This window comes from Schistocerca americana, chromosome 5, assembly GCF_021461395.2.
Source record: "Schistocerca americana isolate TAMUIC-IGC-003095 chromosome 5, iqSchAmer2.1, whole genome shotgun sequence".
Classification (NCBI taxonomy): Eukaryota; Metazoa; Arthropoda; class Insecta; order Orthoptera; family Acrididae; genus Schistocerca; species Schistocerca americana.
Window position 1 is genome coordinate 222,209,815 of NC_060123.1, and position 22,341 is coordinate 222,232,155.

The following is a 22,341-nucleotide window of genomic DNA, read 5'->3' on the forward strand; positions in this document are numbered from 1 at the left end:
CAAAAGGAATCATACCCAGTGACTGGAAACAAGCATTGATCCACCTTCTCCATAAAAAGGGGATAAAACAGACACCAACTACTACAAGGGCATATCTTTGTTTCCAGTGACATACAAAATACTTCCTAAAGCACTTTTAAATAGAATAGAGGAACAAGGGGGACCTAATATAGGAGATTATCAAGCAGGATTTAGAAAAGGTAGATCATGTGCAGAAAGATTCTTAATTTAAAAACAATTTTGAGAGTGAGAGCTATACAAAATAAAAATACAGTAGTTACTTTTGTAGACTTCAAGAAGGCCTACGATCCAGTTGACAGACACACTATTCCAGATACTTTGTGAATCAGGTATAGATGAAAACACCAGAAGACTTGTTGAACAAACGCTCACAGATACAGATTTTGGAACCATTCAAAACCAAATCAGGAGTTTGACAAGGAGATGGACTGTCCCCAATTCTCTTTAACTTAGTTTTAGATAAAATAGTAAAAAATGGGAAAGCACATTAAAAAACAGAGGCACAAATGGTATAAGCATGGGCCAAGGAAAGAACAAATGTAAAGTGAAATGTTTAGCCTTTGTGGATGATATGGCATTGATAACTGAAAACTGAACAGATGCAACAGTTATGCTTGATCTGTTACATGACATTGCTGAAAAGGCTGGGCTAAAAATATCCTATGAAAAAACTGAGTATATAGAACAAAACAAAGAACAGAAAAATTAAACAAGCTGATAGATTCAAATAATGGGGGAGTGGATCCAAGCCAATGGACTGGATAACACAATAAATAAAGAAAGAATAAAAAAGTTAGAATTTACATATAAATTAACACAAAACTACTATAGTAAGAAATCAATATCCCTACAAGCGAAGATTAGACATTGTAATTCAGTTATTAGGACACAAGCAATGTATGGATCAGAGTGCCTAACATTGAATAAGAAAGGCGAATTAAGAGAACTAGGAAAAAAGAGAGAAAAATACTAAGAAAAATTCTAGGTCCTGAAAAAAACGAGGAAAATAGGTGGATTAAAAGGAGAAATGAAGACTTAAACAAAAATACAGAAAAGATCACAGATACAATGAGGAAGACAGGCTAAAATTTTATGGACATTTAAAAAGATTGGAAGAAACATGGATCATGAAGAAAATTTTTAATTATGTTAGTAAGCCGAAAAAAACTGTAGGATGCATAGAAGCAGTAAAGAAAGATGCCAACAAAATAGGTGTTACAGAAGAAATAATACATGACAGGAAGCACGTCTGGCTACTGATAGAAAACTCAAACTATGAAGAAGATTAGGCAAAACGTCAACCCAAGAGAGTGTGGACAGATGAGCAGAGACGGGCAGTTGGGGAGAAAATGAAGTAGTACTGGGAAGAACGGAAAAAAAGAAACACCATAAGTCTTATTTGTATGTGGTCCATAGCTGGCCAAATTCATAAATTAAAAAAAAAAGATTGTCCAGCTATCATCAGCAAATCACAAGCTCCGGTAAGAAGGGAGAAGGAAGATAATATTCGGGAAATACAGCACTGTTACAGGGTTAGTTTTGGAAAAGAAATTTCAGATTGACAGATTACGAAAAAACTGCACAATATGAAGTCACTCATCAAGTCTAAGACAGATGTAAATAAGACGGGCAACATTAAGATCTACCTAAAAAATTTTTGCAACCCAACTATCCACAGAACTCCTGGTAAGTCCTTTTTTTATTTTTTTTATTTTTTTTAAATTTTTTTTTAATTACATGCCTAATATTTTGAAATTGTGAACCAGAAAAATATTTATTTTTAACATGTGAAAAGGAAACAATGTTTGGTAAAATTTATCTGATATTTGATCACTTTTCTGTAAAAATATCACATTGTACTGTGCATGAAATTTGACACACTCCTCCCATATTTCTGTGTAAACCTACTTGCTGTTTATACTAACTTGAAACTGAATCATTACACACATTACTTTTACTTTTACTTTTTTTAAGGAGCTTGTGCTGGTTTCACCTCTGTTATCATACCTTTCTCAGGGAGTAGTTCTGAGGTAATTGATACCGATTACACATTCTTCGAACCACAATCAGTTTTGCAGCAACTGCAAATTGTTGCAGCAGGTGATACAGATCTGCTGGGCCCAAAAGTCAATAAACCTGCTCAATCACCTGTTTTGGGAGGCGAGAGTGTGTTGAAACAATGGAGATTGAGCATAGAAACTGATGAGATAATGAATTTGTCCAGTTCAGAGCTGCAAAGGCTGGTGTTATCATACCAGTTAGATATCATGAAGAGAAAGCAGCAGAAATTGATGTGCCAAGAACAAGATAAACAATAGAATGCTTTGTGTAATGTCATAGTACAGCGCTGTTTTTTTATTAATAAAAACATATTTTTAAGTGAATGTTCGATTACATTCCTCATTTACCAAATTCCATATCCTCTGAAATACATAATTCAGTACAAATTTCTTTTCAGTGAAATAATAACATAATCCTATTTGAAACTTTAAAAAAAGAATGCAAATAGGTTCACAACATCCTTGAAACAATTTTTTGGGAAAGTGGAACAAAAAAAAGTAACTTGTTCGTATTTCAAATGTTACAGGTTAAACAGTTTGTGCACTTATTTACTGTAGCTCCTTGCAAATACCTTCAACAAATCCTTGAAACAATTTTTGGTAAAGTAAAACCGAAAGAGTAAATTGTTCCTATTTTAAATGTTGCAGGTTAGACAGTTTGTGGACTTATGTACTGTAGTATCTGAAAATTCTGTTCCAGTTTGATTTGTTACATGTTAAACAATTTTTCTTGAAAGTAAAATCGATGATATAGAATGAAGAAAAACACTAAACTGCATTTTATTATATGACAACAGAGCACTATTTTTTATTTTCATCAGGAAAAAATCATTGTAATTACAAAAAATTACACGAATTAGGTTTGTTTATGCCATGTTTTGGCCGACTCCCATATGCTACAGTTGATGTATTACATTAACAGTTTCCAGTCTTCTATTTGTTCCATGTACACGTACATTTGCTGCTTCCTCTTCTCCCAATACTGGAAGATTGTTGTCATCATCACAAGTTGCCTATTTGTTCCATGTACATGTATGTTTGCTGCTTCCTCTTCTCCCAACACTGGAAGATTGTTGTCATCATCACAAGGTGCCTCAAAAATCCTCATTCCCCATATGTTTTGCTACATCGTGCAAAACAAAACGGGCAATTATCAGACAAGGTGTTTTTTTTGTTTGGGCAAGCCTTATTTTATTTTGCATAACTGGGAAACACTTTTTTACCTGTCCAAAGCACTGTTCAAGTATCACCCTTTCCTTAGAGTGAAGTCTGTTGTAAGCCCTCTCATCAGGTGTTTTGGGGTTTTGAAACAGTGACATTAACCACAGTGCAATGCCATATCCTTTGTCTCCTAAAATTAAGGCATTGCACTGGTTCTCTTGCAATATATGATACACATCTGAGTTGCTCCATAGCCTAGCGTCATGTATTGACCCAGACCATGAAGCATCAACACTCGTAAACATTTCACTGTAATCACACATCACCTGCACATTTATAGATGGAAAGGCCTTTCGATTAATGTATTCATCTCCATGTGCAGAAGGTTTCGTTAGAGTTATGTGCATGCAGTCCAGGGACCCTACGGCACATGGAAGCTTATATTTAGACCGCCATTTAACTTGATCTGGTTTAAGTTCGTTAATGTTTCTCGGAAATCGGATCCACAATGGTGTTTCTCTGTTAACCTGTTGCAGAACGTATTAAAACGTTAGTGATACTGACGTCTGGTGTATTCCCAAGTCTTCTCCTACACCAATCTGAAAGCCTGGATCCACTAAATAGCGCAAAAATGTTTTCATTTTGCGTTCATTGGAAAGGGTGCCTCCTCCTCCTTCCATCGTTTTTTGGGAAGAAAGCGATTCGCCAGCCAGATAATGATTTCTCTGTTAAATCTATATAAACTTTTACAGTTCCTTTGCACTATGTATATATTTTTTTGCCTTTCGAGAACCATAAATTCCGCCATTTTCACTAAAAACACTCGGTAACGCTTAAGGGGAGTTGGATCACCCTACCCAACAATGTTAAATTTAGTGACGTGGCTTCCCTGTATTTCAGCAACCACTGTAGCCATTGACATAAAACTTTTACAGGACATTAAACTGTATGTTCTGAGTCTACTGAAGTACAATAATTGAATTTCAGCCACTGCTATTGGAAATACAATTTTTTAATCACAAGGTTAAAATTTTGTGTACTTTTTTTGTTCATTATCCTAAATAATTTTAATTATACATAACATTATGTTCTTCTTTTAGCTCAGTAGACTCAAGATATGTATGTTATTACTCCCTGAAAATTTGAATACTCTACTTGAAGTGGTTTCTGAGCTTTGGGGGAAAATGCAACAGAAAATGTAAATTTTCAGGAATGGCTTCTAAAGTTTCAAAAGACTGTCACTTAACTTGATCTTTTTCCCAGTTTTTTCCTTCTTTTTGGACTCCTTAGTAGCCAACTGTGCTGCATACTCTGCTTTATCAATGCGAACCTTGTGCATCTGTCAAGTTCTCTGATACAGTTTGCTCCAGGATTAATTCCCATATGCTGTAGCACTTTTACACTACCAATGTTGCCATAATTAAAAGCAATAACAGCATCACTGACCCCCCCCCCTCCTCCCCACTTTAGTGTCTTCTTTCCAACAAAAACAGGATTTGCCAGGTTTCTGTAAATAGGTTTCATGATATCCATGACTGCTGCAGGGATGGAACGTTTATGGCTGTGTGAACTGTTTGAGTACTGGGCATTGCAGTAATTGCACCATGAATCAGGTCCAGGAGGGCAAAGGTGGTGTACTGGTTTTTCATCACTCGACAGTCTGTGGAAGAAGGTAGCCCTTACTGCCTGCTTCATTTTCAAAAAATCCTCAGTGTTATTCCTAATGGCCATCCCATAATACTGCTGTAGTTCATTAATCATTTTTATCTGTCTGTCTGCCTCTTATCATTTTACCATCATAAAGTTTCTTGTCTCTCAAACTTTGTTTCAGCTTCCTCGACCTGGTGCCCATCCTCTTCTGGACATGACCAACACATTCCAGTTTAGTGATAATCTTCTTGTCATAAGGCTGAGCGGCTACTACACTGTTATATGCTTTTGAGTCTCCATCACCTAAGAACATAGTGTGTCACACTCCCCTTTCATTCACAGATTGACAAAAAATTTCAATAGCTGCAGAGGCCTCCATACCACCACCTGTTCCTACATAATTTGTCACAGATATGCCCTTCCTCATTCCCTGATTTACACTTATAACAATGTTTGGTTAAAACCTAGAAATCTTACCTTTCCAGCATCCACACTGGTCACTGTAGCAACATAATTCTTAGAACTTTAGCCACACTTCTGCCAAGTGCCATTAAAAGCTAGTGGCATGTCAGTCATACCATCATTTATTTCAACAGCTTCATTTGCAGCACCATTAATTTACTCACATGCAATTGATACCACAGCGGCTTCAATAAAAACTTCATACTTGTCAATTTTACAAGGTGGGCGTGGCATATTCATCACAGCACACATGTTTCTACTACAGTGTTACCTTTGCAGTAGCTCTCAATCCATAAAACCACCTAACATTTACTTCAAAGTAATTATCTTTACACTTATCAGAATTCCAAAATGAATGAGTATATCTACAACTGGCACAATTAATGATGGTTTTCCTGGCTAGTCCATTTGATACCTCACTATCTTCATGTAAACTAACTGGTCCTTCACATATTCTACAAGACACACATTCACCTAACACCCTTGTTAGGATGTGTAAATCTATCAGAATACAACCTAACCTACCATTTACATTTTGAGAAAACTGTGTGTCATGGCGTTTTATTTTAGTCTTCAAAGCACTGATGGCTGTTTCTTTAGATACTGATGAGTTTTCCTGTATTTCCTTGTAACTTCACACACCACATGTTGAACAAAGTGTTTCCCTTTATTTGCAAATCTATTTGCATGAAACCCATGTTTCTTAAAAACACTTTGTTTTGGTGTCATGCTATACTTTTTGAGAGATTTACCAATCTATTAGTCACTTTTCCTCGAAAAAACGTTAGCACTTCAACATACAATGCATGTTTATGCTATGAAACGATACTGTACTTTGTTTGACAGTGTTTTCTTTTTTTTTCTTTTTTATTGTCATTTTAATACCTTTACAAGAAAGGTAGGCTGGCAGTGGCCTATGTACGCCACTCTCTGGCCACAGTGAACACATACAGGAAACAGAAAGACAGAAAAACAAACAAACATGGTGGACAAAAACGGGAGACAGACATAATAAAATAAATAAAACCGTTCACGGGCACACTGTTTCAATAAAAGAAACATTCATCACTAAACATAACGGGGAAGATCGAGTTTACACATGTGAACGGAGGAGCAGAAATGGAGAGACACTGAAGCACTGACACGAAGACACACACAAGCACTGGCGATGACCTCCGGCGCACGAAGATGCACTGTTCACTCACAAAGCCGGGGATCTGCCAAAGGGAAGAGTTGCGGGTAGGAGGGAGAGGGTGAGGGTGTTGATGCCAGTGGGAGAGGAGAAGGTGGGGGAGAGGGTAGGGTGGGGGTTGTGGAAGCCCGGGGGGGGGGGGGGGGGTGGGAGGGAGGGAGGAAAGAAGAGAGGAAGGAGAGAAGGAAAAGAGGGTGCTCTGGAGGAAAAACATGGGGAGGAAGTGGAGGATCAAAGTTGGTAGGAGGGGTAGATGGAGGGGATGAGGGCATCATCAGGGAGGGGGAGTTGGCGGAAGCCACCTTGGGCAAGGGTATGGAGTGTGGAGAGATGGAGAGCGGATGGGATGAATGAGTACAGACGTGGCAGCAGACGGGGATGGGAAAGGGTGGGAGAGACAAGCGGGGGAGGGGGATCAAGTTTGTGGGAGGTGTAAAGGATCCGTATCCATTCAAGGGAAAGGAGGAGGTGTGTGAACGGAATTAAGGCATAGAGGATCTGCTTGGGGAATGGAAGGCGGATGTGCGAGGGGGAGCTCATGGCATTCCAGGATTTGAAGGGATTTGTAGAAGGTAGGAGGGGTGGTAATCCAGGTGGGATGGGCATAACATATGATAGGGCGGATGAGAGATTTATAGGTGTGGAGGACGGTGGAGGGTCCAGATCCCATGTGCGGCCAGAAAGGAGCTTGAGGAGGCGGAGTCGGGAGCGTGCCTTGGCTTGGATCATCCGGAAATGAGGGGTCCAGGAGAAGTGACGGTTAAGGGTGACGCCAAGGTACTTGAGGGTGGGGGTGAGGTTGATAGGACGGCCGTAGATAGTGAGATAGAAATCGATGAGATGAAAGGATTGGTTGGTTTTGCCTACAATGATTGCCTGGGTCTTGGAAGGATTGACCTAGAGCAGCCACTGGTTACACCAAGTGGTGAACCGGTCAAGATGAGATTGGAGAAAGTGCTGGGAGCATTGCAGGGAGGGGGCGAGGGCAAGGAAGGTGGTGTCATCGGCGTACTGGAGATGGTGTAAGGGAGGGGAGGGCGGTGGCATGTCCACTGTGTAAAGAAGGTAGAGAAGGGGGGGAGAGGATGGAACCTTGGGGCACACCGGCGGAGGGGTAGAAGGTGTAGGAATCCATGTTATGGATGGTGACATAGGAAGGACGGTGGGAAAGAAAGGAGGCGATCAGACGGATGTAGTTAATAGTAAGGGCGAAGGTTTGTAGCTTGAAGAGGAGACCGGAATGCCATACATGGTCATAGGCATGTTCAAGGTCGAGGGAGAGGAAGATGGCGGAGGGAAGGGAGTTGAGTTGTTCGGAGAGGAGGTGAAGGAGAAGGTCATCGGCAGAGGAGGACGGCCGAAAGCCACATTGGGTAGCGGGAAGGAGGTGGTGCTGGTGGAGATGCTGGTGGATGCGTTGGGTGAGGATGATTCCAGGACCTTCTGATGACCGAGGTAAGGCTGATGGGACGGCAGGAGGAGACAGCGGATGGCGGTTTGTCGGGTTTGAGGTACATCAGAATCTGATAGGTTTTCCACAGGTCGGGGTAGAAGCCGGTGGACAAGACCACATTATATAGTCTAGCCAGGGTGGAGTTTGACAGTGCTACAAACACGTAATTTCACGTTTATAACCCAGCAATCCACAGCCTTCTATATTAAAAATTACCGATTTTATTAGGTCTTGAAGTAATGCATGTAAAAATTTTGACATTTTCTAGCGGTGTAGATTATATTTTAAAAAATAAAATAAAATGCTTCACGCGCGCGCGTGCACGCACGCGCGCTTGTGTGTGTGTGTGTGTGTGTGTGTGTGTGTGTGTAAAACTCCGAAAACGTGAAAAAAAAAAAGTTTTCCGTTTTAACTCCCCTTAACCACAACACTACTTACTCAGCTCGAAGTATACTATGGAGCTCACTTGCGAAAACAGAGTATCTTCTCTGCTTGTGAGAAACGTCTCTGGTTTTAGTCATAGGAAATCGGCAAAAATTCTTTGTTTTGAGCAACTTCCCCCACCCTTCAACCCACACTGAGAACATAATCTGGTGAAGTATATTCTCAGACTTGCTTTATTCATGCCAACCAGAGATCTTTCTCCAAACTTATGAGTGTAAAGTATATTCTCCATTTCATTCATATGACCCATTAATTATCTGACAAAAGGTCTGGACAATTTAATGCTGTCTGTCAGGATAACAAACAACATACATAGCACAAGCTCATTGGGCATTTTGATCACAATACCCATGAATAAACACCATATCTACCTTTTCTGCTACTGTTAAACATTCCATTTTAATAAGATTATGTCTGCAACATAATTATTATGACTGGACAAGTGTTTTTTTTAATATTTCATATTTTTAAAATTGTGATTTCTTTCCCTTGCCCCATATGGGCAGGGGAGGGCTGTCAGCAGCACCATCCGCCACTCTTCAGCTGAGTGACATGACAGCTAATACAAGAATAAAATGTTACATAAGATAAGATAGGGGAACAAAACAGAGTAAGGGGAGATAAGGGAGGGAAAAATACACTGACATGGAGACGTTCGTCTGGAAAAGTGTATTATCATATGTAATTTAAGTAATGAATTGCACACAGTGCTATCAGGTGCCTTGCTACATTTGTGAGAATATTACAGTGTCATCTATCACAAAGCAAAAAAGATGTTCCAAATCAGACATTGCTATTTATTTATGTACTATATGAATATGTAATTAAAAAATGGGGGTCCCTATTTTAAAAAATGCGGTTTCTGTCAATTTGACCTATGGTAGCACAATCTAGTGGGCCATCTATAACGTCATTTGTTTTCCCCTGTCACATTCGACCAGATCTATTGTTCTTATTTTTTCATTTGATGCTAGTTTTCGTGGGGCATTTGGCCGGGTCACTATCAATGGACCACCGTGTATATTCTAAGGCCTTGGACAGTGCAGGAACAATACAAATAGGTTGGCAATCAGAGGGTGCTGTGGCAGCATCCTTTTAGGCAAGAGCTTAACTAACTTCTGTTTCCAGGCCTAAGAAAAGGAGTACTTGAATATATCTGTTATGGTGGGCAGTAAGGAGTCAGTAATAAACTTCATCATCTAGAGTGTTAGGCCATAGTGTCCAGTAGATGCTGATCTTATACACCTGATGGCTTTTTTGACATTGTTGCAAGTAACTTTCTTTAGACACAACTTTTGGTTGATAAAGTTGTTTACCCCCATGAAGTAATCAATGAGTCTTTGTTTCATTTATGGTTCAGATGTCGTCATGGGTAACATGAAGTAGGGTACAGCTTCAATTCGTTGGCGGAGACGATGGGGCCAGCTCCAGCTTTTACTTTGCCTACACCAAGTCCATGCAGGTTTCTTCATAGGACAGCCGATCTGTTCCTGTTTTCAGTTAATATATGGGCATGTCTGTGTTTAGCACAGCTCGACTGACTCTGTCCCACTTCTGTTTGTAAGTAATATGGTTTCCAGGTGTGATGTACTGTTTGTATGCCTGAGATTCATGGCTATTTTAGTTCTTCAGTTAGCCAAGCTGCATGTTTCCTTCTTACTTTCAGGTCTTTAAGGAGGCATATTTGTCATATAGTTGAGTAAGTTTGTTAGTAAACCTGTGAAGTTTTTTGTTTATGTCCGAGAAACGAAATATCCCCCAAGCACCTCAGTTGCAAGTTCAGATAAATAAATGCATTTGAAGTCTTGGTATGTAGTCAGTTGTGGTTTTGTTCTGGAAAATTCTAGCGAGTATGTCATGAAAATTATATCATGGGCAGAAATGACAGGTGCAGGTATTTGAGAAGTATGAATTACTCTGTTTGGGGATTTCATTGTAAATATAGATGAGTGTGACAACTGTTCATATGATGGCTAAGAGCAAGTTGGTGAGTTGCTGGGTGGTGTGCTGTAAAGGCGACATGGCGGAGGTATACAGGGAAGTTTTGTGGTGTCACATGGCTTGCAGATGTAAGCAAGTACCAGCTGTATCCTGTGAATGTGGTGCCCCCAGTACTGCAGCAGTTGTCACAGGGAATGAGGAGCTGTATTAGCTTGCAGGCTTCTGACATAGCGACAAGCCACAGTGCTTTGTTGTGTGGTGTGTGGCTGGCACATGAGACCCCAGCCATATGCCACATCCTGGTCCACAGACAGTGCTCCTGTGTGTAAAAAAAGGAATAATGTCAGCCACTTTTCATAGAAAGGAATATACTTATATTAATAATTCCATCAATCTACATTGAAGCTTGCCCCCCCTTTTTTTTTCAAAAAAAGTATGCTTGGAGATTACCATGCAAAAGCTCTGTCCATGACTACAATACCAGAAATACAAAATGCATGGGCCTACATATATTCTGTAACTCAAATACACTCCTGGAAATTGAAATGAGAACACCGTGAATTCATTGTCCCAGGAAGGGGAAACTTTATTGACACATTCCTGAGGTCAGATACATCACATGATCACACTGACAGAACCACAGGCACATAGACACAGGCAACAGAGCATGCACAATGTCGGCACTAGTACAGTGTATATCCACCTTTCGCAGCAATGCAGGCTGCTATTCTCCCATGGAGACGATCGTAGAGATGCTGGATGTAGTCCTGTGGAACGGCTTGCCATGACATTTCCACCTGGCGCCTCAGTTGGACCAGCGTTGGTGCTGGACGTGCAGACCGCATGAGACGACGCTTCATCCAGTCCCAAACATGCTCAATGGGGGACAGATCCGGAGATCTTGCTGGCCAGGGTAGTTGACTTACACCTTCTAGAGCACGTTGGGTGGCACGGGATACATGCGGACGTGCATTGTCCTGTTGGAACAGCAAGTTCCCTTGCCGGTCTAGGAATGGTAGAACGATGGGTACGATGACGGTTTGGATGTACTGTGCTCTATTCAGTGTCCCCTCGACGATCACCAGTGGTGTACGGCCAGTGTAGGAGATCGCTCCCCACACCATGATGCCGGGTGTTGGCCCTGTGTGCCTCGGTCGTATGCAGTCCTGATTGTGGCGCTCACCTGCACGGCGCCAAACACGCATACGACCATCATTGGCACCAAGGCAGAAGCGACTCTCATCGCTGAAGACGACACGTCTCCATTCGTCCCTCCATTCATGCCTGTCGCGACACCACTGTAGGCGGGCTGCACGATGTTGGGGCGTGAGCGGAAGACGGCCTAACGGTGTGCGGGACCGTAGCCCAGCTTCATGGAGACGGTTGCGAATGGTCCTCGCCGATACCCCAGGAGCAACAGTGTCCCTAATTTGCTGGGAAGTGGCGGTGCGGTCCCCTACGGCACTGCGTAGGATCCTACGGTCTTGGCGTGCATCCGTGCGTCGCTGCGGTCCGGTCCCAGGTCGACGGGCACGTGCACCTTCCGCCGACCACTGGCGACAGCATCGATGTACTGTGGAGACCTCACGCCCCACGTGTTGAGCAATTCGGCGGTACGTCCACCCGGCCTCCCGCATGCCCACTATACGCCCTCGCTCAAAGTCCGTCAGCTGCACATACGGTTCACGTCCACGCTGTCGCGGCATGCTACCAGTGTTGAAGACTGCGATGGAGCTCCGTATGCCACGGCAAACTGGCTGACACTGACGGCGGTGGTGCACAAATGCTGCGCAGCTAGCGCCATTCGACGGCCAACACCGCGGTTCCTGGTGTGTCCGCTGTGCCGTGCGTGTGATCATTGCTTGTACAGCCCTCTCGCAGTGTCCGGAGCAAGTATGGTGGGTCTGACACACCGGTGTCAATGTGTTCTTTTTTCCATTTCCAGGAGTGTATATAGCAATCATTGTAAATTAAATTTTAGTTGTAAAACTAACAGTGTCTGTTTTAATGAGAGATAACTATTGATAATAAAGACGCATAGTCTATTCTGTACCAAACTGTGACCCAAGTCAAATTATGTGTGCAACTGCTTGGTCCCAGCCATTAATAACCTATGGTTGAATTCTGTCAACAATAACTTTTGAAAACATTACTGGAAATTAACAGTGATGTGTAGGTAATTAAAATAACTAATGTCTTGATTGCAAGAATTTATTAAAAACTAAAAATCATATATGAAAATGGTAACCGGTTTCGATTTTATGACAAAATGTCTTCAAACCATGTCTCATTAGGTGGTGAGCAGAGATGAGTGAGCAGTTACCAATGGTGTCCTCCAACATTTACCAAACTCTGCTATTGTCTCTGCTCACCCCTGATGAGACATGGTCTGAATATAATTTTTCATAAAATTCTGATGTGTGATTTTTAGTTTTTAATAAATCCTTGCAATCAAGACTGATTAATCTGTCAACAATGCCTTTAGTTAACTAACCTATGCACTTCTGCTGGGAAGTTCAAGAATCTGCTACAGGAAACTGTCTTTACCAAATTCTTATATTACTTAGATGATCTTTTAAATGAATTGAGAGGCAGGTCGAAATGCACAATAGTTCTTGGTGACTTTAACATAAATTTTAAAAAAAGTAATAAGAACAAGGTACAATTATTATATCTGTTTAACACATACAACATGCAGCCTACAGTACAGGAAATTACCAGATATGGGGATGGGTCTGAAACAACACTTGATCAGATATTTACCAATGAACAAAGCTGTGAGCATGATGTTGAAGTAACAGATACAGACTTTTCTGACCATATGGCTTTAAAAATGGTGATAAGAAATGAGAACAATAAGAAATACACAGCCCCTGAAAAATATGTACAAAGAAGACTTATTAATGCAAACAATATAAGGGTATTTAATAGTAGGATAAAAAGGGTGCAATGGGGCATAGAAAAAACTGGTGATGCAGACAAAAAGTATAACAGTTTTCTCACTGATTATAAATATTGCTACAGTGTAGCATTCCTGTTAAAAAGAATTAAAGTCAGTGAGAAGACAAACACATGGGTAACACAAGGGATTAAAAAATCAGCAACCACCCTTAGAAATCTAAGCAAACATGCTAAAATAAATACAACAATAAAACCATACTGTAGGAAATACGGAAGGTTCTATAGGAAAGTTTTACAGGCAGCAAAAAGGCTAAGCAATGCTTCATACATTAATAAGGGAAGCAATAAATGAAAATCGATTTGCAAGGTTATAAACAGTAGCATAGGAAAATGTAAAACCAAGATCCATAATTTCAAAATTAAAAGTGAGGGTAAAGTGATAGAAGATGCTCAACAGGTAGCCAATATATGCAATGAACATTATGTGAACATAGCACTGAACCTAATTAATAGTCTTTGCAGTTCAAACAACAAAAACATAAAAGTACCAACTTGTGAAAAGACAATGTTTCTGTACCCAGTAACAGAATGTGAAGTTAAAAACAAATGATATTAATAAACTAAAAAAATAAATTGTCTTGTGGTATTGACAGAACTCCAGACAAGGTAATCAAACATAGTTCTACCAGTATAGATACTCACCTAACTGACATCATTAATACTTCTTTCAGGACAGGGGTATTCCCATCAAAACTAAAACTCTCCATAATAGAGCCACTTCACAAAAAGGATAGTACAGCTGACATAAATAATTATAGGCTAGTGTCATTTTTGTCAGGTATCTCTAAAGTAATTGAAAGAGTAATGTATGAGAGGCTAGCTGACGTCCTGAATAAAAATAAAATACTGACTAATGCTCAAAATGGATTTAGACAGAACAGATCCACAGAAACAGCAGTCTCCAAATTCATGAAAATGGTTCTGGATGCCTTGGACAAGAATGAATTAAGCTGTAGAATATTCTTAGATTTATCTAAAGCATTTGATTTAATCAGCCATGACTTATTGCTTATGAAACTAGAATGTTATGGGGTCCGGGACTTGCCTTCAAACAGTTCAAGTCTTATCTCTCTGATAGACAACAGAAAGTACAAATATGTCATGAAGGCAGAGAGTATCTTTCAGATTTCAAAAAAACTAGCTATGGAGTGCCCCAGGGTTCCGTGTTAGGCCCTCTGTCGTTCTTGGTGTACAAAAACGATTTGCCAAACTGACAGTTGATAGTTGACTGACAGTTGCAGAAATGGTGATGTTCACTGATGACACTAGCATTTTTATATAAGTATACAATGAGGATAATCTACAGCAGAGTGTCTCTAGGACAATAAATGAGACAGGAAAATGGTTTAGGGATAATGCTTTGATCATAAATAAGGATAAAACGGTATTGATGAATTTCAGTACTATTAAAAGCAAAGCTAGAAGAAGAGTAAAAGCTGAGTTAGGGAACTATGTTATTGCACAAGCTCCATACACAAAATTCCTCAGCATATGGGTGGATGAGCACTTGAGATGGGAAAAGCATCTAGAAGTTTTGAGTAAAAACTTAAGTAAATGCTGCTATGGGCTAAGCATGCTTCGGGAATGTTGCAACACTGAATCATTGCAGTGTGCCTATTATGCTTAAATGAACAGTTTGCCTAGATATGGTGCGATCTTCTGGGGAAATACAGGTATGGCAAAACAAGCTTTAAAACTTCAAAAAAGGGCTATTAGAACAATAAAAAGGGTTCCCTGCAGAGTGTCATGCAGGGAAATATTTAAAGACTTTAAAATAATGACTCTTCCTAGCTTATTCATCTATGAATGTGTATGATTTCTGAAAACTCACCAGAAATTTTCAATGTTAAATAATCAGGTTCATAACCATGAAACAAGGAACAGGGATGATTTTCACAGATCCACCCACGATGGAGCACTCTACAAAAAAAGTGTAAACTACCAGCCCAAAATACTTTTTAGTGATTGCCTTCTACAATAAAGAAAATTAAAGAATTTCATAAATTCAAGGTAGCTCTTAAACTATTTTTACTAACACATAGTTTTTTATAGCATTGAAGAATATCTGAATCTGGAGAAGTAATATTATTTATATATATTGATATAAAATATTTGTATTTATTGTCCAAGTTTTTGAAACAAATTAAAGATAAGAAACTGTATTGTAATTGACTAAATCCATACAATGTATATTGTTAACAGATGAATAAAGAGATTGATTGATTGAAAGCTGCCATGCCCCTGTATGATGCCCATTACATAGCACAATTCAACCAACAAAGGTGTGACAATCTATAGTCGCATTTGCCATGATGAATTTCTACACAAGGTGACTTCAAACTAAACTGAGAATGTTGGTGTAGTTGATTTTTCAAATGAAGGCTGGTTTGATACAACTTCCATGCTAGTCTGTCCTGTGGAAGCCTTCTCATTTCCATATTACTATTCCATTATCCCTGTTCCTCTACATCTACACTCTGCAAACCACCATGAGGCAGAGGGTATGTCCCATTGTGCCATTTTTTAGGGTTTTGTCTGTTCACTTCACATATGGAGCACATGAAGACTAATTGTCTGAAAGCCTGTGTGCATGCAGTAATTATTCGAACCTTATCCTCACGATCCCTGTGTGAGTGATATGTAGGGGCTTGTAGTATATCCCTACGGTAATCATTTAAAGCTGGTTCTAGAAACTTTGTTAATAGACTTTCTGAGGATAGTTTATGTCTGTCTTCAAGAGTCTGCTATTTCAGTTCCTTCAGTATCTCTGTGACACTCTCCCATGAATTAAACAGACCTGTGACCATTCGTGCTGCCCTTTGCTGTATACATTCAGTATCCCCTGTAGTCCTTTCTGGTATGAGTCCCACACACTTGAGCAGTATTCTGGGACAGGTTGCACGAGTGATTTGTAAGCAATCTCTTTAGTAGACTGATTGCACTTCCCCAGTATTATACCAATAAACTGAAGTCTACCATCTGCTTCACCCACGACTGAAGCTATGTGATCACTCCATTTCATACCCCTACAAGTGTTGCACACAGGTACTAGTATGAGTTGGCCAATTTCAACAGTGACTGATTGATGTTACAGTCAAAGAATACTATGCTTTTTCATTTTGTGAACTGCAAAATTATACATTTCTGAACATTTAGAGCAAGTTGCCAATCTCTGCACCACCTTGAAATCTTGTCAAGATCTGACTGAATATTTATGCAGCTTCCCTCAATAGCACTTCATTACAGACAACGGCATCACTTGCAATAAGGCTGACTTTACTTTTAATATTGTCTGCAAGCTCATGAATATACAACATGAACAGCAGGGGTCCTCCTCACTAGCACACACCCATTTCCCTCTATCACCAAACTGACTATTCTTCAACGTCTCAAGATGTGTCCTTATTGTTATGTTGGTAATCTGTTATCTTATTTCATATTTGATGCAACTGTCTAAGAGCTGATAGACTATCTTTGTGTCATTGTTCTTTTATCCTCCTGTGAATATGATGTGATGCTGATATTATGAACTAGGTATGTAATTGTTGTTTATGCATCCCACCATAAACACTGGCACATTCTAATAGATTACGAGCAGTGAACTATGTATGTTGTCATGGTGGAAACGTAAATAGTTGTACAGGAGTATTAAAGTTATGTGATCACATTGTTTGAGATACTTTTTAAGATTTAGTTTTTTTGTCAAACTCATCAGTGGTTCCTTTTTCCCAGTATTGGCACAAGTGCGCTATGAGTGCAAGGAAGCATACAGAAGATGCTAGAACACTCGTGCTTTTGCATGCGGATAAACCTCCATATACACATCCAAAAAACACAACAAAGACAAAGGAAGCTTCTGATACTCTGGAAAATCTGCTTGCTGGTAAGAATGAAATTAGGTGAATAAATCTCTGGGAGGTCTGTTAGACATCACATTATCCAAAAACTAGAAGGTGTACAACTTTGCTTCTGCTGGTTGCCGATAGGTGGTCTGCTAGTAATTAGCGCTCAAAAGAAATAGATTGCAGACATCAGGCAGTTAGCTAGGACCTCGGTCAACATAACCTTAGTCAAACATAAGTCGATTTGTGTCTGCATCATAAAGTTGTTCTTGATTGAAAATGTCAGTTTACGAGCCTAATTCTCATCATTTGTGGGAAGTGTTACTGTTTTGTTTCAGTATGAAGAAAACAGTGGCTGAGTCTCATCAAATGCTCTAAGTACTTATGGTAAGGACGCTATTAGTGAAAGAACGTGTCGTGAATAGTTTCAACACTTCAAGAATGGTGATTTTAACATCGTAGACTGGCATAGTGGTGGAAGAGGGAATGTTTTCAAAGATGCAGAATTGGAGACATTGTTGAGTGAAGACTCACGTGATACCCAAGAAGAATTGTTATGAATAGTGGGAGTGACACAGAAAGCCATTTCAAAATGTCTAAATGATATGTGCATGATTCAGAAAGAAGGAACTTGGGTCCCATGTGAGGTGAAACCAAGAGACATTGAACAGCGTTTGTGTGTTTGTGAACAGTTGCTTCAGAGGCAAAAACAGAAGGGATTTCTGCATGGCATTGTGACCGGGGACGAAAAATGGGTTTATTATGATAACCCTAACTGCAAAAATTCCTGGGGATATCCTGGCCATGCTTCCACGTCGATGGCCAAACTGAATATTCATGGCTCCAAGATCCTGCTCTACATTTGGTGGGACCAGCTCAGTGTCGTGTACTATGAGGTGTTAAAATCAAGTGAAATAATCACAGGTGCTTGTTATTGAACACAATTAATGCATTTGAACAGAGCATTAAAAGAAAAATGGCCACAGCACAGCGAGAGGCACGATAAAGTGATTTTGCAGCACGACAACGCTCGACCCCACATTGCAAAAGAGGTTGAAACATACTTGGAAACGTTAAAGTGGGAAGTCCTACCCAACCTGCCGTATTCTCCAGACATTGCTCCCTCTGACTATCACCTGTTTAGATCAATGGCGCTTGGCCTGGTTGACCAGCACTTCCGATCTCATGAAGAAGTCACAAATTGGATCGATTTGCGGATCGCTTCAAAAGATGAACAATTTTTTTGACGCGGGATTTGTACACTGCCCAAAAGGTGGGAAAAAGTAGTGCCCAGCGATGGAAAATGCTTTGAATGATACATGTGTAACCAATTGGTTTCATTAAAGACTCAAATGTTGGGGAAAAAATGTCAGATGCAAAGTTGTACACCTTGTAATATTCTGGATGTAGCCAATGAACAACAGAACATGTGCAAACCAGCTGATGGCAGAGTAATTGCACTCATGATGCTGAGAGGTTTACCAAATGATTTTGTGCATTACTGGATGGGTATTGAGTTCAGTACAACAGATAAAAATTTCATAATGGAAAACACCAGAGAACAGTTGCTAAATGGAAGTGTGGAAGAATACCTCAAGTTGGACAGAGATGGTGGTGATAATGATTTATTCACAAAGTATTGTAAGAAATCGCAAGAAGATTTTTCTGAAGACAAACAAGAAAAGAAGAAAATAGAATGTTTAAGTTGCTGAAAGTCCCCAGGGACAAGAATCATCAAAGGAGGATTCCAATTCAGGAGTAAAGTAATTGTTTTGTGCACTTGGTGTGTCACATTCCAACCTGAATGAGTGGATTGTTGATTCTGGAGCATCATCCCATATAACTTCAAGAAAGGGATGGCTTCAAGATTTTGCACCAGAATATTACAAACAAAAAGTTGTGAAGTGTGTTGATAATGCTGAATTAGTAAGCGAAGGGAAATGAAATGTTGTTGTCAATTCCCAAGATATGTTTCCAATCAGAAATTTTATTCTTGTCCCTGGTTTAGACATTAATTTGTTGTCAGTTTCTACTTTGGTTAAGAGAGGCTACTTTGTCCTGAAGCAGTGTCAGTTGGCATTAATGAACTGAAATATGTTGAAACTGTATCAGATGAGCAGGCTTTAGCTATTGGTAAAATTTCTCAAATCAAAGACTTGTAGCATCATAGATTTGGTCATGTTAGAGTTGACACTGGACTTACGTCATGTTTACAGAGCGAAGGCATAGAACTGCAGTGTTTAGATTCTGAATCTGTCAACAAGTGTAAGTCATGTGTACTTGGTAAGATGTCAAAATTTTCATTTCCTGTTGCTGGAGGAAATCATTCATCTGGGTTTCCTAGCTTGATGCATATGGATTTATTTGGCTCCATGGAGCAAATGTCACATGGTATGGTCAAATACACATATGTACTATTTGATGAGTTTTCCAGAAGGATTTTCTGTTATTTTCTCATGAGTAAACATAAAACATTTGAGTTCTTCTGTTAGTTTAAAACTTGGGCAGAAAATAAATTGGTGCAAACATCAAATTTGTTAGATCAGACATAAGCACTGAATTCGTGAATTCTAAGTTTGATTCATTTCTCAGAGAGAATGGTACTGACCATCAGATTAGTGTGCCCTATACTCCAAAGCAGAATGGTGTTGTGGAAAAGACTAAGAGATCAATTTGTGAGATGGCATGTAACATGTTATTCCGGTCTGGTCTACATAACACAATTGGAAAGAGGCTTGCAATTTGGCTGTATACATAAAGAACCATGTTCCTCATAGACTATTCAATGATAAGACTCCACAGGAGGTATGGAAGGACAAAGTATTTTCTGTGAACCGTTTAAAAGTGTTTGGTTATTTAACCCTTCTTGGTATACTGTGCCAAAATGAAACAAAATGGGATGTCCAAATTAAGGAGCCTGTTGTACGTTATGATGAAATGGTTAAAGATTATAGATTAGTTGATCCCCAGAAACCCAAGAAAACTGTGAAAGGCAGAAGTGTTGTTTCCCAGGAGAATGAGTGCAGGACTGACAGTACCAAGTCACCAATTGTAAGTAAAGATTACTGTGTACTCTGGTTGAATGAGCAGCATACTGAAAGGGGTGAGGCAGAGGAAGTAGTGGAAGCTGCAGTGCTGGGAGTGTCAGTGCAGACACCAGTCAAGACCCAGATTACATGCTGGTAGTAGACATAGTGGAGACTGAGATGCTGCTGATGGACTCTGATGCTCCAAAAGATGACCACTCAGCCAGGTAACCCATGTACCCAAACCCAAGGAGTATCTGGATTATGTCACCTATTTGGGAGTGATTTTTTCAGTCTGGGAGAACATCCTGTGAACCTAGAGGATGCCATGTTGGTGAGTAACAGAAAAGATTAAATAAAGGCCATGAAGAGGAAATAAGGTGTTTCCAGGACAGTAGTGTTCAAGAACTTGGGAACTTACCAAAGAGAAAAAAATAAAGAAGCTAACAAGTGGGTATTTAACGGGGAAAAGGGATGCAGATGGTGCAGCACACTATCATGCTAGACTTGCTTCTCAGGGATTAACTTTTCACCAGTTGTGAGCTATAGTACTCTTAGAGCTCTCATCATTTTAGCTGCAAATCTTGATCTTAAGAATAATCATTTTGATATCAGAACTGCTTTTCTATATGGGATCTTGGAGTAAACATTTCTCATGAAGCAATGAGATAAGGCAAAAAGTATACTTTTAGACCTATGCTATATTGTAAATACTGATAAAGGTTGCGTATTCATTAAAAGGTCAGGTAAAAGTCTTGCAATTGTTGCTTTGTATATGGATGATTTTTATGTCTTTTGTTGTGCTAGTGTGATAAAAGGCTAGATGTATCAGGGATCATCTGAGCATGTTGAAGTTAAAGATCTAGGAGTAGCAAAGTCTTGTCTAGGCATGTGTATAACTAGAAACTGGGGGGAAAGTAATTTAAAACATGATCAGAAGAGTTATACTGCAGATATGCTGAAATCTTTTAGTATGTTTGTACTCCCATAGGAACACTTATTGAGGCTGTATTAGATCTTTCAGATGTGCAAATTTCATAAAGTTCAGCCATCATATTAGGAAGTTGTGGGGTTTTTGCTCTATGTGAGTCCTTATGCTAGATCTTATGCACAGTATTTTAAGCTAATATAATTGTAAGTTTACTATTGTGCATTGGTGGATAGAAAATGGGGTGCTTTATTATCTCAAGGTTACTGTGACTATGGCATTGTGTTTAACAAAGGGGATTTTAAAGGTATGCATGTAATTAGTTTCATTGAATCAAATTTGGTAGATGATTTAACTAGTGGGATGTTACAAAATGGGAGTGCTTTCTGCCAGGAGAAAACACAATTTCCTGGGAGAGCAAGAAAGTGGAGGTTTGTTCCACATTAACTATAAACTCTACAGCCAACGAGGCAGTGTACTTGAGAAGCTAAAAGGCAACTTGTTAAATGATAAGCATCAAAATCCTGTAACCATTTCTCATGATAATCAGAATTCTGTGCTGCAGTCTAGTTTGAAACACGTGTAAAGCACATTTTATTAGATAATGCATGAAAAGAAGTGAGACTGTTTTTGAATACTTGTCAAAGGAAACGCCTGCTGATGTATTCACTAAAACACTTTCTGGGAAACAACAAATGTATCTTATTCATAAGACAAAATTGTCAACAGTTTAAGTGATAGCATTGTTACAGTGGTAATCTGGCATCTAATTCCATTTTTGCCATAACTGTCTGTGTGTTGGTGGACTATCTTTGTTTTATTGTTCATTTGTCATACTATGTAAACAATGTAAAGCTGATGTCTACATCTACATCTACATATATACTCCGCAATCCACCATACGGTGCGTGGCGGAGGGTACCTCGTACCACAACTAGCATCTTCTCTCCCTGTTCCACTCCCAAACAGAACGAGGGAAAGATGACTGCCTATATGCCTCTGTACGAGTCCTAATCTCTCTTATCTTATGTTTGTGGTCTTTCTGTGAAATATAAGTTGGCGGCAGTAAAACTGTACTGCAGTCAGCCTCAAATGCTGGTTCTCTAAATTTCCTCAGTAGCGATTCATGAAAAGAACGCCTCCTTTCCTCCAGAGACTCCCACCCGATTTCCTGAAGCATTTCCGCAACACCCGTGTGAT

General features: G+C 39.7%; 1 protein-coding gene across 1 annotated transcript; it reads left to right on the forward strand.

The window, feature by feature from the left end:
- The first annotated feature begins 1,165 nt into the window (after nt 1-1,165).
- Nucleotides 1,166-2,360, forward strand: LOC124616002. The gene is made up of 2 exons (XM_047144213.1): nt 1,166-1,707; nt 1,996-2,360. Exons 1-2 carry the CDS (start codon nt 1,608-1,610, stop codon nt 2,337-2,339), a joined length of 444 nt encoding a protein of 147 aa, XP_047000169.1. The 5' UTR covers nt 1,166-1,607; the 3' UTR covers nt 2,340-2,360.
- Nucleotides 2,361-22,341: the final 19,981 nt, after the last annotated feature.